We start from the raw sequence: 16,189 nt of genomic DNA, 5'->3' as shown, positions 1-16,189 counted from the left end.
GCTTCAACTTTTGATGTCATGCCATCTCGTCATAAAACCTCCTTGGCACCTACCAACCAGACCCTGGAGTGGGGACTATCAGCGTCTCGTTCTTCAGGGAGCTATCCCTCGGTCACACCTCTACTCACTGTCGTGCGGCAACAGTGCGTCTCTCACCTCCAATCAAGACAAGGGACGGTTGAGGACCCCCCCCCCCCTTTGTAATTCAAGTCAGGATTCCAGTGCTATAAATACCCAGCTGGCATTTCACTTCAAATAGAAGTTGGGAGACAGGAAGGGAGCAACCAGCATAATGGGTGTGGTGGTGGTGGTGGTGGTGGTGGAGGGGGGGGGGGATGGGGAGAACCCCTTGGATCTCTCTGTACTCTAGGGAGCATTGTAAAGGTCACAGACACAAGACCATCCCTGATCCCAGCCTGCAGAACTTCTAAACCTCAAAGCCTCCTGGCACCTCTGCCTCTTGCTGTATGACACAAAGACTATGGGTCCCAGAATGCTCTGTGTTAGGAGCCAGCGAGCTTGGGGGTCCCTTTTATTAAATGCAGTGGACTAAGGGCCTGCTCTTTTCCTTCTAGAGAAGGGCCTCGGTGCATCCTGATGCTGGGTACAAAGAAGGACCCCCCCCCCCCGTCTCTAGTCGTAGGGTCTGAGGGTCTCCTTGTGTCTGCCCCAGCCGGGAATTCCTGTTCTCTCTCACTCTGACTCAGTCAGCCCTGGTGTAACCCCCCTCCCTGCTCTTTCTTCTACAGACTTTCATGTCAAAAGTGAGGAATAATCTATCCTTGGGGTTCACAAAGCCTGTGCAATGCATCTGCTGCCCCCCTCCACTGTATTGGTAACACCCATAAATTTTCTTCACAACAAAGTAACATAGTAAATGACGGCAGATAAAGACCTGAACAGTCCACCCAGTCTGCCCAACAAGATAAACTCATTTTACATGATATGTGATACTTTATACCCGAGCTTGACTTGTCCTTCCCATTCTCAGGGCACAGACCGTAGAAGTCTGCCCAGCACTGTTCTTGTACTAAAAGTTCTGAAGATTCTGGAATCCTAAAGTTACAAGATTCCATATAGAATCTCAAAGAGTAGCAACATTCCAAGTAGAACCCCAAAGAATAGCAAGATTCTGGAACCTTAAAGAGTTACAAGATTCCGGAATCCCAATTAGTAGCAACATTCCATGTAGAACCCCAAAGAGTAACATAGTAACACTAGTAAAAAAAGGCCTGTTTCTGACACAAATGAAACGGGCGCTAGCAAGGTTTTCCTCAGAGTGTGTATGTTTGAGAGAGTGTATGTGAGAGTGACTGTGTGTGAGAGAGAGAGTGAATGTGCGAGTGTGTATGTGTGTGTGTGAGAGAGAAAGTAAGTCTGGGTGCGAGTGTGTCTGTGAGAGAGAGAGTGTGTGTGTGAGAATGAGAGTGTGTGCAAGTGCGTATGTGAGACAATGTGAGAGAGAGTGTGTGTTTCACACAGATACAGTGTGTGCGAGAGAGTGTGTGTGAGACACAGACTCTCTGTGAGACTGTGTATGAGACCAAGAGAGTGTGTGAGTGACTGTGTGACACATAGAGGGTGAATGTGATACAGTGTGAGACATAGAGTGAGAGAGAGAAAGACATTGACTGTGAGAGTGAGAGAGAGAAAGACATTGACTGTGTGAGAGAGAGAGAGAGTGTGTGTGTGTGACAGAGATACCTCCCCCCCTCTCTGGTGTCAGGCCCCCCCTCCCTCCCTCTCTCTCTCTCTCTCTGGTGTCAGCCCCCCCCCCCTCTCTCTGGTGTCTGAGCGTTACTGTGCAGGATGCTGAGCTCTGGCTGTGCTTCAAGGAACTGACCAATCCTATTTAATAGAATGCACCTCCAACATTCTGAAGCCGAGAAACCTCGTGTGGTTGGTCACTTCTGCTTGTGACGAACCCGGAAGTACGTGATTTCAATTCAGGAGATGGATACAGAGAACAGGAATGCCTCGGCCATGCAGTCAGCTTCAGAATGTTGGAGGTGCGTTTTATTATATAGGATAGTAAATGATGGCAGATAAAGACCTGTACGGTCCATCCAGTCTGCCCAACAAGATAAACTCAATTATATGGTAAGTGATACTTTATATGTATACCCCAGTGATTTGTCCTTGCCATTCTCAGGGCACAGACCGTAGAAATCTGCCCAGTACTGTTCTTGTACTAAGTTCTGAAGCTGACGTCAAAGCCCCTTTAAATTTACACTCTAGCCCATACCTATCTATTCAGTTACGATCAGGGCATAGACCGTAGAAGTCTGCCCAGCACCGGTTTCGCTTCCCAATTACCGGTGTTGCCACCCAATCTCCGCAAAGATTCCGTGGATCCATTCCTTCTAAACAGGATTGCTTTGTGTTTACCCCACACATGTTTGGGATAGGCGGAGAGAAGCCTGTGCAGACTCAAGTACATCCGCGTTTTTGGCAACTGGAATGGACAAGGAATGGCAGGTTAAATTTAGGGCTGGCCCTGGTGTGGTGTGACTCTCCAAACGACCCTGGATGTGTCTAACTGATGAGACCAAAGAGTGTTTCCTCTCTCACCCACAATCACTCCTCCTCTATCCTCCCATGCCGGACGATCTGTCTCTCTTCCTCTCTCTTCTGCCCCTTCCTTCCACTCCCACTCCCTCTCTCACACCCCTCACAACCTCCCCCACTCTCTCTCACACACACACTCTTTCCCTGCTCACCCTCTCTCTCTCTCACTCTCCCTCATTCAAGCCAGAAGCTATCCGCACTGTACAGGGATTCGTTTCATAAGCAGAGGTTTATTTTAAACACAACACAAACTGCTGCAAAGCTGTAAAAGGCAAGATCGTAACTTAGGCAGAACATTTTCACTGAGGAAGCAAAGTTTCTGGCACCTAGGAAGATTTGTAACCTGAAAAATAAACATATAGAACAAGATTAATAACTTTATCAACAACGATATCATAGTTAACTCAGCAGCTTCAATTGCAGTCCCAGCCTCTCCCAGCAGGAGGTGCTGTAGCAAATAGTGCAGGAGCCCTGGGTATAGGGGGAGGTCACAGGTCCTGCAGTCCCAGCCTTTCCCAGCAGGAAGCGCTGTAGGGAATGGTTTATCTAACCCCAGGTAATACTTGATTGGTACTTACTGGACTGGGGGTCTCAAGCTTGTCCGGTGCCTGGAGTCTCAAATTTCTTTTTCCTGCCCTCCATGCCACTCAGGGCATCAACGTTTTTCCTCCAGTCTCCCACCTCACGAATATCCTGGGTGAACAGAAGGCACAATAAGAAGCAGCAGGGCCACATGTCCCCCCTCCAACCGTCCGACTCTTTTTAACATCTTTGTGAGTGATATTGCAGAAGGGCCATCTGGTAAAGTTTGTCTCTTTGCAGATGATACCAAGCTCTGTAATAGGGTGGACACCCCGGAGGGTGTGGATGACATAAGGAAGGATCTGGAGAAGCTTGGTCTGAAAATTGGCAACTAAGATTTAATGCTAAGAAATGCAGGGTCATGCACTTGGGGTACAAGAATCCAAGGGAAGGGTACAATATAGGGGGTGAAGTGATTCTGTGTACGAAAGAAGAGTGGAACAGGGGTAATTGAGTCCGATGACCTTAAGGTGGCCAAACAGGTAGAAAAGGTGACGGTCAAAGCCAGAAGGATGCTTGGGTACATCAGGGGCGTAGCTAGACTTCGGCGGGAGGGGAATCCAGAGCCCAAGGTGAGGGGGCACATTTTAGCCCCCCCCCCCGGCGCCGCCGACCTCCCGCCATTTTTGACCCCCCCCCCCCGCCGCTGCCGTCGCCACCACCACCAACTTTGACCCCCCCTCCCGCCACCACCGTTGGCTACCTTTGCTGGCAGGGGACCCCGACCCCCGCCAGCAAAGGTAGCCGACGGCGGGGGAAGGTTGGCGGCGGGAGGGGGGTCGTTGGCAGGGGGGTCCAGGGCCAAATCCACGTAGCTACGCCACTGGGGTGCATAAGGAGAGGGAAGACCAGCAGAAAAAAAGAGGTGATAGTGCCCTTGTAGAAGTCTCTGGTGAGGCCCCATTTAGAGTATTGCATGCAATTCTGGAGACCCAACCTAAGGAAAGATATAAACAGCATGGAGTTGGTCCAGAGAGCGGCTACCAAACTGATAAGCAGTCTCGGTCATAAAACATATTGTGATAGGCTCATGAACCTCAACAGGTATACGCAGGAAGAGAGGCAGGAGAAAGGGGATATGATAGAGACATTTAAATATCTCAGGGGCATCAATGTACAGGAAGGGAACCTTTTTCAAATGAAGGAAAACTCTGGAATGAGGAGGCATACGATGAAGTTAAAAGGAAATAGACTTAAGAGGAATCTAAGAAAACACCCTTTCACGGAAAGGCTGGTGGATGCGTGGAATGGCCTCCCAGTGGAGGCAGTGGAGACAAAGACTGTGTCAGAATTTAAGAACGTGAGGGACAGGCACATGGGATCCCTTAGGAAATGGAGGAGTTAGTGGCTACTGAGGAAGGGCAGACTGGATGGGCCACTTGGCCCTTATTTGCTGTCATGTTTCTATGTTTGTCACTGAGCAACCCCAAGGACAGATACAGGAGGGGGAGAGGGAGAGATAAAGAGAAGCCAGACTGAGCACAGACAGAGGGTGAAGGGCATTGCTGAGCAGATGGTTCACTATCTCAACCCCCCCCCCCCCCCTTCCTCCCTTACCTTTTCCCCGTCTTCTTTTTTCACCACCTTGACTTGCTTGAGGTTGGCTCTCAGATCCGTAGACACTTTGTGCTTGGTGCCAAGCAAGGCCCGCATCATGGCATCAGCGGACAGCCGGACTCGCCGCAGCTGGGGGCGCTTGAATTTGCCCCGTAGGTCAAAAATTTTCTGCTTCAAGTCCTCGATCTGTAAATCAGGCAGGGGTGAGTGGGGGTGGTAGAGAAGAGGCGTGAAAGGAAGGAACAACAGATAGGAGGAGACAAAAGTGAAGAGAGAGGGACCAGAAAGATAAAAGGAGGACGGGAGAGAGGTGGGGAAGGAAGAGAGGGATCAGAGAGGGAAAGGAAAGATGAGGGAGAAGAGGGACCAGAGAGAGGAAGGAAGAATGTGAGAGGGGGAGGGGAAGAGGAACCAGAGAGATAGAGGAAGGATGGGAGGGGGAGGAGAGGGATCAGAGATGGAGGAAGGATGGGAGGGGGAGGAGAGGGACCAGAGAGATAGAGGGAGGGGGAGGTGAGGGATCAGAGAGATAGAGGAAGGATGGGAGGTGGAGGAGAGGGACCAGAGAGAGGAAGGATGGGAGGTGGAGGAGAGGGATCAGAGATGGAGGAAGGATGGGAGGGGGAGGAGAGGGATCAGAGAGATAGAGGAAGGATGGGAGGGGGAGGAGAGGGACCAGAGAGATAGAGGGAGGGGGAGGTGAGGGATCAGAGAGATAGAGGAAGGATGGGAGGTGGAGGAGAGGGACCAGAGAGATAGAGGGAGGGGGAGGTGAGGGATCAGAGAGATAGAGGAAGGATGGGAGGTGGAGGAGAGGGACCAGAGAGAGGAAGGATGGGAGGTGGAGGAGAGGGATCAGAGAGATAGAGGAAGGATGGGAGGGGGAGGAGAGGGACCAGAGAGATAGAGGGAGGGGGAGGAGAGGGACCAGAGAGATAGAGGAAGTATGGGAGGGGGAGAAGAGGGATCAAGGAGATAGAGGAAGGGAGGAAGGATGGGAGGGGGGAGAGGGACCAGAGGGAAGGAGAGAAGATGGAAGAGAGGAGGAAAGAGGGACCAGAGACGGCAGAGAGAAAGAGGAAGAGGGATCAACAAGATGGAGGAAGGATGGAAGAGATTGGGAAAGCTATGAGTTACTCTTTCCTAAGTACATGAGATTACCTCTGGATTTCTTTTTCTGCATCAGCCATTGCTGTATGTTGCTAACTGGTCCCAGTTCACTCCCCTCATTCCCCCCCCCCCTGGTTCCGCATGGTCTCTCACTCTCCTCCACAGCTATCCTACATTATATGTTGAGTTTCAGATGAAAAGTCATTTCACTGGTTTAACAGATGACACGATATGTGTGAGCTTCCCTGGCTCTCTGGGTCTCAAGTGTCTTCCAAATCTCACATGGACGACACATCGATAACAGAGAATCCGACTTTATTTGGAACAGATACAGGCTCCAGGTGTCAGATCCTCTCCCTGCTTAGTTGCCTCTGATACTATGAGGAGGTTCCATGCAACCAGGTCACCACCCACCCATCTCAGCTGCCACCCTGTGCTCTAATGCCCAGCAGGGACGTCCTTGCTGCCAGTCCCAGTTCTGGCTCACAGATCTAATTCAGGAGGGTGTGGAAGTAGGAAGTACATCCCCCATGCCCCAATCCCTTTTCCACCCACCAGACGGACATACCTCAGTGATGCTTTTGTTTACTTTTGCCTCCATGTCATATCTCGCCTCGTCCACGATGTCAACTTGGGAATGCAGCTGCCTACAGAGCTCCTGGGGGGGGGGGGGGGGGGGGGAGAAGGAGAAACAGACATAGAAAACTCGGGTACAAGCCGATACCAGAGGCACAACTGCAAGTTTTCGCTTCTTCTCCATCATTCCCTGTGGCTTAATTATAATTTCTGTTCTAGGTTGCCACGGCTGGTGTCATGATTGTTGCAGTTGTCAGGGTCTTGCTGTGTCTGAGTAAGTGACGTTTAAGCCATTATGGTGTGCTGGGAGGTCTGCAATTTCTCTTTATATATATTCAAACCTGATTGGTTGAGGTTTGAAGTGGGTGGTTTCCTCAGGAAGGCAGGCAGAACTGTCCCAATTAATTTTCAGAAGCAAACGGTGGGAATGACCAAGACAATGAATCAAGAAGAAGTTGTTTAATAAACACAATTCAGTAAAAGTGGACAAGAATTCATTGGAGCGTGACATCACCTACGCTCCAGTGAATGCTTGTCCACTTTTTTTTGGATTGTGCCGACTCCAAGTGAATGTATAATAAAGACTTATTAAACAACTTCTTGATTCATCGCCTTGGTCATTCCCGCCCTTTGGTTTGCTTGTGCTGACTTCTGAGGGATTGCTTGTCTTTCCGATTAATTTTCAAGCCTCATTCCTGCCAGAATTTAAAATTGTGACCAAAAAAACTTTCCTTCCAAAATTCAAATTTATGACCACAGGTCTTTCCCTCCAAAATTCAAATTTGTGACCAACAAACTTGTCCTCCAATATTTATATTTAATGTCTTTCCCTCCAAAATACAAATTTGTGACCAAAGGACTTTCCCTCCAAAACTTAAATTTGTGACCAACGGTCGTTCCCTCCAAAATTCAAATTTGTGACCAGTAACCAGTTATAAAAATGATCAGTTAGCTCCGAACAGGTGATTTAACCATCCAGAAGCAGTTTCTGGCTGGTTAAATCGCATTATCGACCTGTAGATGTGTTAATACCATCAGGCTGGAAATGCTGTGGATTCAGAACAGATTGGATGTGGTGTAACATCTTCAAATTAAAAAAATGTCTTTCTTACTATTCTACCACCTGAACCCCCCCCCCCCCCCAAACTCTTAAGACATTTGTTTTGTCAGGACTGATTTTCAAGTGACAGCAGATAATGGAACTTTGGAAGGCTAAGTGCTTTGAAAATATGCCTCTCTATGTCCATCCCACACCATTTTGAATTCCGCCACAGTTTTTTTCTCCACTATCTCCCTCAGGAGGGCATTCCAGGTATCAACCACCCTCTCTGTGAAAATATTTCTTTCCTAACATTACTCCTAAGTCTATAAGTACATAAGTATTGCCATACTGGGACAGATTGAAGGTCCATCAAGCCCAGCATCCTGTTTCCAACAGTGGACAATCTAGGTCACAAATACCTGGCAAGATCCCAACAAAGTACAAAACATTTTATGCTGCTTATCCCAGAAATAAGCAGTGCATTTCCCCCAAGTCCATTTAATAATGGTCTATGGACTTTTCCTTTAGGAAGCCATCCAAACCTTTTTCAAACCCCACTAAGCTAACCACCTTAACCACATTCTTTGGCAACAAATTCCAGAGATTAATTTCACATCGAGTGAAGAAACATTTTCTCCGATTCATTTTAAATGTACTACTTTGTAGCTTCATCGCATTCCCCTTAGTCCTAGTATTTTTGGAAAGAGTAAACAGACGCTTCACATCTACCACTCTGCAACCTCAATTCATGTCCTCTAGTTTTACCATTTTCCCTTCTCTGGAAAAGATTTGTTTCTATATTAATACGTTTCAAGTATTTAAACGTCTGTATTATATCTCCACTGTCCCTCCTCTTCTCTAGGGTATACATATTCAGGTCTTCCAGTCTCTTCTCATACGTCTTATGGCACAAGCCCCATTTCGTTTTTGTCACCTTCTTCATCTTTCTACATCCTTAGCAAGATACATCCTCCGAAACTGAACACAATACTCCAGGTGGGGCCTCACCAGTGACTTGTAAAGTTGTCATCGGTGTAAGAAATATGTACTGTAGTTTCGACACTTAGCAATAAGGTACCTTCTCCTACAGGATCCCCAAGATCACAGCATTCCCCACCAGTTCCTACCTGCAGCTTGGAGAGAGACAGTCCGGACAGCTGCAGTCTTTCGCAGTTCTCCGCCAGGAAGCGTTCCTTCTCCTGGGCTCTCTCTTCCTCCTCTCTGTCCAGCTCATTCTTTGCGATCTGCAGCATCAGTGTCTGGAGTGGAACAGAAAGATGAAGCTGTGTGTTTATACTGACGTAGAAAAGGGACATGCATACCCTACAAGGGCCCTGTGTGGACCTTCTCCCCCTCCCGCCCCGTCTCTAGGGACCTCACTTTATTCATGACCCCGTTGATGGCTCTGGCCTTCTGCCCTATGCATCATTTCTAGTGTATTAGAAGCACCTATGCACTGTGCAATCAGGACAGGCGCCAGGAATGAGGATATCTTTGTCTGAGGCTATATATCCCCCTCCCCCCCCCATTCCCTGTACAAATGTTTTCTGACGTAGTGCCCTATCTACCTCCACACAACCACATGACCTCACATCTAGTGTTGTCTGTCCTCTGAAAAAGGTTCATATCTTGTGCTTTATTAATATCATTCACAGAGGTCTGAATGTCTCTTATTGAAAAGCCTCAGACAGCATCAACCTGAGGTCTCCCTCCACAACCGTGCACATCAGCTTTCCCCTCCGCCACCCCCATCATGTACCACTCCCTCAGTTTTCTGCAACCCAAGGGCAGGGCTCTGCATTATTCCCCCAGTTCCAGGGCACCTCTCCAGCTTTTTTCCACTCCTCAGGTGTGGAGACCTGGCCTTACCTTAAGTTGGAGTTTCCTGGAGGCAGAAATCTTGGGTTTCCTCTGCATAAAGAAATATCACTTAGTACAACTTAAATATTATTTCACAGTCTCACATGTAAACTCACATACACAAATTGCCTCTCCACAAATCATGCCCCAGGGCCGTCCCTGGCACAAGGTGGATGGATGCACAGGCCTTGAGTGTGCCTACATGCTCCAGGTCCTGTGCAACTCTTGATATTGCAGGACAGCCTAGGCAGATGTCTTAGCAGTGCTGGTGGCAGTGAGGAGAGACTGGGGGGAAAGGAAGCGGGCAGGGATGACTTGAGAAGGATGGGAAGGGATGTGGTGCCTTAGTAGGGGCTGATACATAGAGCTGAAAAGCTGGATGTGTGAAAAAACATAGCTGCTCAATTGGTAAGGCTGGCCCTGGAAGAGGGGTAGATGCTGGTCACAAAGAGGTAAGACAAGGGAGGCTGCTGGACACAGGAAGGGAGAAGAGAAGCTGGACACAGAGATATAAGACAAGGGAGGCTGCTGGACATAGAAGGGGAGATGCTAGACACAAAGACAGACAAGGGAGGCTGCTGGACACAGAAGGAGAGAAGGGGAGATGCTGGACACTTTGATAGTAGGGAAGGGAAGATGCTGGACTATGGGGCTGAGGGGCAGGGAAGGTCTCTGGATGCAATCCAGGTGTGCAGGTCAGTGCCACACTTCATTCTCCTCACCTTCTCTGTGGGTTCTGTGGCATAGGAGCGGTAATTGGCAGATGAACGCCTGCGAATGGGGGGCGGTGCCACCGGAGGGGGAGCCGGCTTAGGTGGCTCTGGTTCTTCTTCCACAATCTCTTCCTCTTCCTCCTCCACATACTCCTCCTCCTCCTCATACTGTGAAGGAAGCCACCAGCATGACATTACCTCCTTCAGGCTTCACAACCACCACACTTTCCCCAAGTCCCAATCTGGATTCTGAGAACCAGATTCAAGCTTCATGCAAAATGAATTCACATGCATTGATTTTAAGGATCTGGTTATAATGACCTCAGTCCCCCTGAGAGTAAGGAATATTAAATTCTGAAGCTCTTTGTGAATTGCCCTTACAAGCTTTTTTTGATGGGGGGGGGGGGGGGGCTCAGGGGGTTTATCTGCCCCTAGTTTGCTGATGTAGTCAGACTCTTTATCATGAGTTGTGTCTGGACTCAGTAGCAGTACAGTTATTAAAAGAAGGTTAAAAGGTTGGGGTGAAGGGGGTTACAGTTTAATACTTACAGTCACTTCTTCCCTGTAAGAAAAAAAAAAAAGCAATATTTCAGTCACTGCATGGAGGAAGGGGATATCTGCCTTGGCCCTTGCTTTGTCCCCCCCCCCTCAAACCCCAGGCGACCCAGCATCCCTGAGGTCGGGCTGGACAGGACCTGCCAGTGGCAGCCACTGAATCCTATCCAGCAGGTCTGAGATCAGAAGATGGAGGGGTAGGGGGAGAGATGGAGGGGTGAGAGTGTTTGGTGCTTCGGCAGGAGAACCAGGGAATCTCACATTGTGGCCTGAAGGACAGAGAGGTACCCGGAGCACATTTCTATAGGGGGAGGCAGTGTAAAGCATTAGGGCTACCAGTTGTGCCAAGTTCTTTCAATACTAAGTTGGGACAGATGTGGGATTGATCCTTCAGAATAGGCCAAAAAGGTTGCCTCCTCACCTGGATCACAGGGAGAAGCTTATCCAGTCCTGCTTTTGCCCCTGCTGCATGCCCCTCAAGAACAGAAGGCAATACCCATCCACACATACAGTGGAAAGGGGAAAGGTCATGGATAAGCAACCTCAGGCCTTGCTGAGATGGAGATCCTATAGGGTAGCACAGGGGTGGGTAACCACGGTCCTCCTAGGCCACATCCCAGTCAGGTTTTCAAGATTCCCACAATGAATATGCACGAGATACATTTGTATACCCTGGAAGCACTACATGCAACTCAATCTCGTGCATATTCATTGTGGAATCTTGAAAACCCGACTGGGTTGTGGCCTAGGAGGACCGCGGTTGTCCACCCCGGGGGGGTAGCAGATAGGGGTAAGCCTTCTTCACCTTCTTACTGCTAGGGACTTCCACCTATCCACCCCACACACAGAAGAAATTTAACTATAATTACGCAAGGCATTCTGATTGAGGTAGGGAGTAGAAGTGGGACAACTAATGATGAGTTGACAACTTCTGGTGGTCAAGTAATGCCCCCCTCACATGACTTTAACCCTGGTGGTCCAGTGGGACCCCAGTCCTGCCCACCCTCCTATCCCGAAGACCATCCCTGGTGGCCTAGCGGTGGCCCTGCCCCCCCCCACCCCCCCCATCTGTAGCCTACCTCAAAGTTGGAGAAGGGACAGAGTCCTGCTGCTCTTTCCTTCTGTGGGTGCCTCCTCAAAATGGCGACACCACCCCACTCTGACCGGTTTATCCTGAGTTTCTCCTTTATATGGCAGTGAAGCACCAGGCAGTGCACTGCCATTTTGAGGAGGCATCTGCAGGAGGTGGTAGCAGGTTTGACAGGTCAGGGCTTTTCTCATATGCTTTCTGGGCATGTGCTCAAGAGCTGCCCAGAGTTGCCCCTCATGCGCAACACTATGGCCACGATTACATTTGCATGTCGTTTAGCATTGAGCATGAGGAAGCTGATCAGCCACGCTGACTGGGCGGTAAAACTCCAGTGCCGGAGTTTTGAGCATCTGCAGGTGGTCAGGTACTTACTCATCAGCCATGGCCAGGAGACGTCTACAATAGGAAGAGCTGGAATGGAAAAATGGATATAAACAGTGATTACATCTCCTCAACACCAGCACAGAGCAGCAAGCAGGCACGTGGCTGCTCCACAAACCAGAACACTACACAGTTCTGTGGAAGCTCCATGAAGGGCTGGCAACTGGTTCCAGATTTGCCCAACTGGGTCGGTGCAGTCCTGGGTTTACTTATTCCCACTGCATGCAGAGACTTGTAGTCTTGCTTAGGGAATATGATATAGACATCTGCACTAAAAGTCCCTGCATGCGCAGGGGTAAACCCAAGACTGGATCCACCGTGTCAGGTGAATCTGGAGCCAGCTGCAACCCTACCTCTCTTAACTGGGGACTGGAGCTGCCGTTCCATTAAACCAGGGCTACCCATATGTGTTCTGGGGACTCCCAATGCTAACCTGGTTTTCAGGATGTGCATGAGAAAAATCTGCATATGTAAATATATCTCATGCATATATTCCCGGCAAATTAGACACAAACTGTGGCATCTCCAAGCCAGACTTTGAAAACCCTGAATGAGCACCTCCATCAGAAAGAGGTACAAACTGGATGGAGAGAGAAAGGGGAAGGTTAGCCATCTCAGCTCCCTCAGGAAAGAAGACTGGGAAATGGGTCCGACCACCTTGCACCGGGCCAGTGGGACAGGCGGATTCAGTTCTGTATCTAATTGCAGGCAGGGACTCATAGTTTTGACTGTCTCATTGAACTTTCCCCTGATAAAATTCCAACTGATAAATCCTTACATACATCGAAGCAAAGACAGATGAGGAAGGGCTTGTTGAGTTGACTCAGTGGCTATCCACCACAGAAGGTTTATTTTTTTGCCTGCACTGGACACGGTTAACTTGTGATATCTACTGGGACCTTACAAAGCATTTCATCTGTAATATCCTTGTCAACAGACAGCACTTTGAAAAACATTTCCTAGACTTTAAAAAAGCACTTACACATCAACAAGTTTATAGTTACAACACCTGCACATCTCTTGCAATGTCCAAGAAGTGAATGGTAATGGATTTTTGACCTTGGCCGGGCAAGAAAAGGGGGATAGGAGGTTCCCCATCTCTCCTCCTCTGCCCCCTCTCCTGAATGAGCCTGGTGAAGGCAGTGAAATAAGGAACAACATACCACAGAGGTGATTTACAGAGGACTACTAAAAATAAAATCCCTTATCTCTGGCTGCACACAGAAGGCACCAGTGTCTCGATTTCATCACACCAGCAAGGAGTCTCCCGCACCCTATTCCAAGTCTCCCTCCTCCAGCTGGCTTATCTAGTCCCTGCCTCCACCTCTCCAGTTCCTGACTGCCACCTCTCTGAGCCTGCACTCCCTTCCAGATAGCATGTTTGCATTATTGTAACTTAAAAGTGGAAAGAAATCATTTCAAAATGGTAATAGTAACAGCAAAACAAATTATAGCATCTCATTCTTCAACTTCTGTTCCCTTCTCTTGGTCTTTTGCATCTGCTTGGCCTCTCCTGCCTCTCAGCAGACCTAGAAGGATCACATTTTGAAGGGACCACATACCCAGCCTAACAGGAGTTTGATTTAAATATTCTACTGTATTAAATATTTTTGCAGGCTCAACCTACAGATTCTACTTGCTGTAGGATCATTCTCTCTAATGTCTCCACCACTCTTTAACTTGGGCCCTGTCTCCCAGTCTTCTGCTTCCTCTCCAATCTCCTTCTTCCACTAGGCTTCCCTAGCCCCTGCCACCCAATCTCCAACCTCATCTTCCAGTGTTCAGCCTCTCTACTCTCTGCATCCTATCTCCACTAGGTCTCTGGAACCCCCTAGATGTCCTCCTGTGGGGACAGGTACCCAACACTTTTGTCTGCGGAAGACCTGTCCATTGATGGCAAGATAGATCCCACCAGGAAAATTCAAGAGGAAAATACAGGGGAGAGAGATTGAAGTTGCAGCCTCTATTGGCTTCAGGAACCATGCTGAGTTGGCTGCTGTTGCATCCTGGAAAATGGGGGAGACATCAGCAAAATGCAGAAAGCACAGGGGCAGGAAATACTAGAGATTTCTGCAAAATGTAAAACACGTAGGGACTTTTAAATACCAGCGGGACACATTACCCCAGTGCATATAATGAAGGGGCTGAAGATGTCAGGAGAAGCTTCAGACCGCAAGGGCTGAAAGTATCAGCGATTCAGAGGCTATGCAGTGCGTGTTGGGTGGTTTTACACTTCCATCACTGAGCCTGCGGCCTTTCAGCACCTCCTGTAACACAACTCAGACAAGCAATGCTAGAGATAAGCAACTCTGTCAAAAGGAGGCCCTCTCCAAAAAGAGCTCCAAAAATGGGCAGTTGAGATCCGACATCCCTGGAAGGATCCTGACAAGAACCAAAAATGTCCCAGGCTGCTATCTCATAAGTACATAAGTATTGCCACACTGGGACAGACCAAAGGTCCATCAAGCCCAGCATTCTGTTTCCAATCCAGGTCACAAATACCTGGCAAGATCCCAAAAAAGTACAAAACATTTTATGCTGCTTATCCCAGAAATAAGCAGTGGATTTTCCCCAAGTCAATTTAATAATGGTCTTTGGACTTTTCTTTTAGGAAGCCATCCAGACCCTTTTTTAAACCCCGCTAACTGCCCTGAGCTACTACAAAATAAGAAAACGTTCCACACCAAAAGGGACTCCCCAAGGACAAAGCCGGAAATTGCTTTTCACCTTCAATCCCATTTCGATGTGACATCTCTTAGCTCAAAGTTCTCTGCTAAGAGAGGAGCTGTCAGCGTCAGAGAGACAGAGGAGGTACAATGTGCTCAGATTTTAACCAGTTTTCTAACATACCATGAGGCCTATTCAGTCTGGAGCAGAAACAGCCTAAGAACCCCAGGGCAGATCATTCTTAATACTTTGGATTATTGTAATATTGTATATTTGCGCCTGCAGCAGTTGTGGTGGCTTCTGTGGCACAAAGAATCTAATTGAAATTGTTGCTACTAAGCTCGTTTGGGATTACACAACAAAAGAACACAATGGACATAACATAACTCTTCCGTTGTACGATTCCCTAGTGTGGCTGTGCCACATGAACTTTATCTTACCACATCACTTTGTATTTGTTTACACCGGAGTCTGTAACGCCTCTCCGGTACTATGTAAGCCACATTGAGCCTACAAATAGGTGGGAAAATGTGGGATATAACTGTAACTAATAAATAAATAAATTACACTAGGCATTATCTTACTATCTGCGCAGTGTATTGCAACGTTACATGCCGTCAAGATCTCTGCGTTCAGCAGGTGCTTGTGCCGACTTTAAGACACTTGCATCTGAATATTACAAGAACTGGCTTGTTTTCTGGAGCCGGCCCCTCGGAGTGCAACAAGCTACCCTTAGTACTGAAGGCACAACATAACGTAACGCCTTTTAAACGGATGCTAAAACGTCACCTGTTAAGCCAAACTTTTGACCTGCCGTGATTTGTCTGTGCCTCACTGACTTGACTCTCCCGCTGCGTTTTCATTGTAGATATTTCGTCAAGGTGGGTTATAAATCATAAAACATTGACACCGCCGAGGGAAGAGTCAGGGAAACCCAGCTTACGGTACCCCAGATCCCGGCCCCAGTGACACCGTGTTCCGGGGAGGGGGTGGGATGGGAGGTGAAGATGCCCAGCTTACCTGCCAATGGGGGTAGGAGAACAGGTCAGATTCCCAGTGACACCATGTCCAGGGGATGGGAGGAGAGGTGCAAACACCCAGTACCTGGGGTAGGTCCTCAAGAACGCTTCGTCCCATCCCAGGAGGTAAGGATGCCTGGCATATACAGTACCTGTTTGTGGTGCGCTGGCAGAGAGGTTGGAGAATATCACGACTCCAGGGCAGCTGTAAAGAGCCTGCAGGGGCTGCGCTCCGGGAGTTAAAAGGACCCTGCCTGACAAAGCCCATCCTTATAAGGAGGGAAAGATAATGCTGACCTCCTCGGTGCCATTTGCTGCTGTTATCTCACATACACACACATCCCATCCCTCATTCCCACTGGAACCTGCAATAGTTTAATTTTGTTTATTTCATATTTGCTACTTATCATTTCTATAGCGCTACTAGACGGAGGCAACGCTAAATCATAGCTGTGTACAAGATAAAACC

General features: G+C 48.5%; 1 protein-coding gene across 1 annotated transcript; it reads right to left on the bottom strand.

Moving 5' to 3' along the window:
- Window positions 1-2,784: 2,784 nt before the first annotated feature.
- Window positions 2,785-15,953, bottom strand: TNNI3 (troponin I3, cardiac type). The gene is made up of 10 exons (XM_030195413.1): window positions 15,873-15,953; window positions 12,026-12,064; window positions 10,558-10,570; window positions 10,018-10,176; window positions 9,305-9,346; window positions 8,563-8,694; window positions 6,386-6,475; window positions 4,708-4,893; window positions 3,147-3,261; window positions 2,785-2,911 (listed from the first exon to the last, which is right to left on the bottom strand). Exons 2-9 carry the CDS (start codon window positions 12,034-12,036, stop codon window positions 3,160-3,162), a joined length of 735 nt encoding a protein of 244 aa, XP_030051273.1. The 5' UTR covers window positions 12,037-12,064; window positions 15,873-15,953; the 3' UTR covers window positions 2,785-2,911; window positions 3,147-3,159.
- Window positions 15,954-16,189: the final 236 nt, after the last annotated feature.

The sequence above is a fragment of the Microcaecilia unicolor genome, chromosome 3 (assembly GCF_901765095.1).
Source record: "Microcaecilia unicolor chromosome 3, aMicUni1.1, whole genome shotgun sequence".
Taxonomy (NCBI): Eukaryota; Metazoa; Chordata; class Amphibia; order Gymnophiona; family Siphonopidae; genus Microcaecilia; species Microcaecilia unicolor.
Note: the sequence above shows the minus strand (reverse complement) of the source record. Positions and strands in the feature narration are given on the sequence as shown.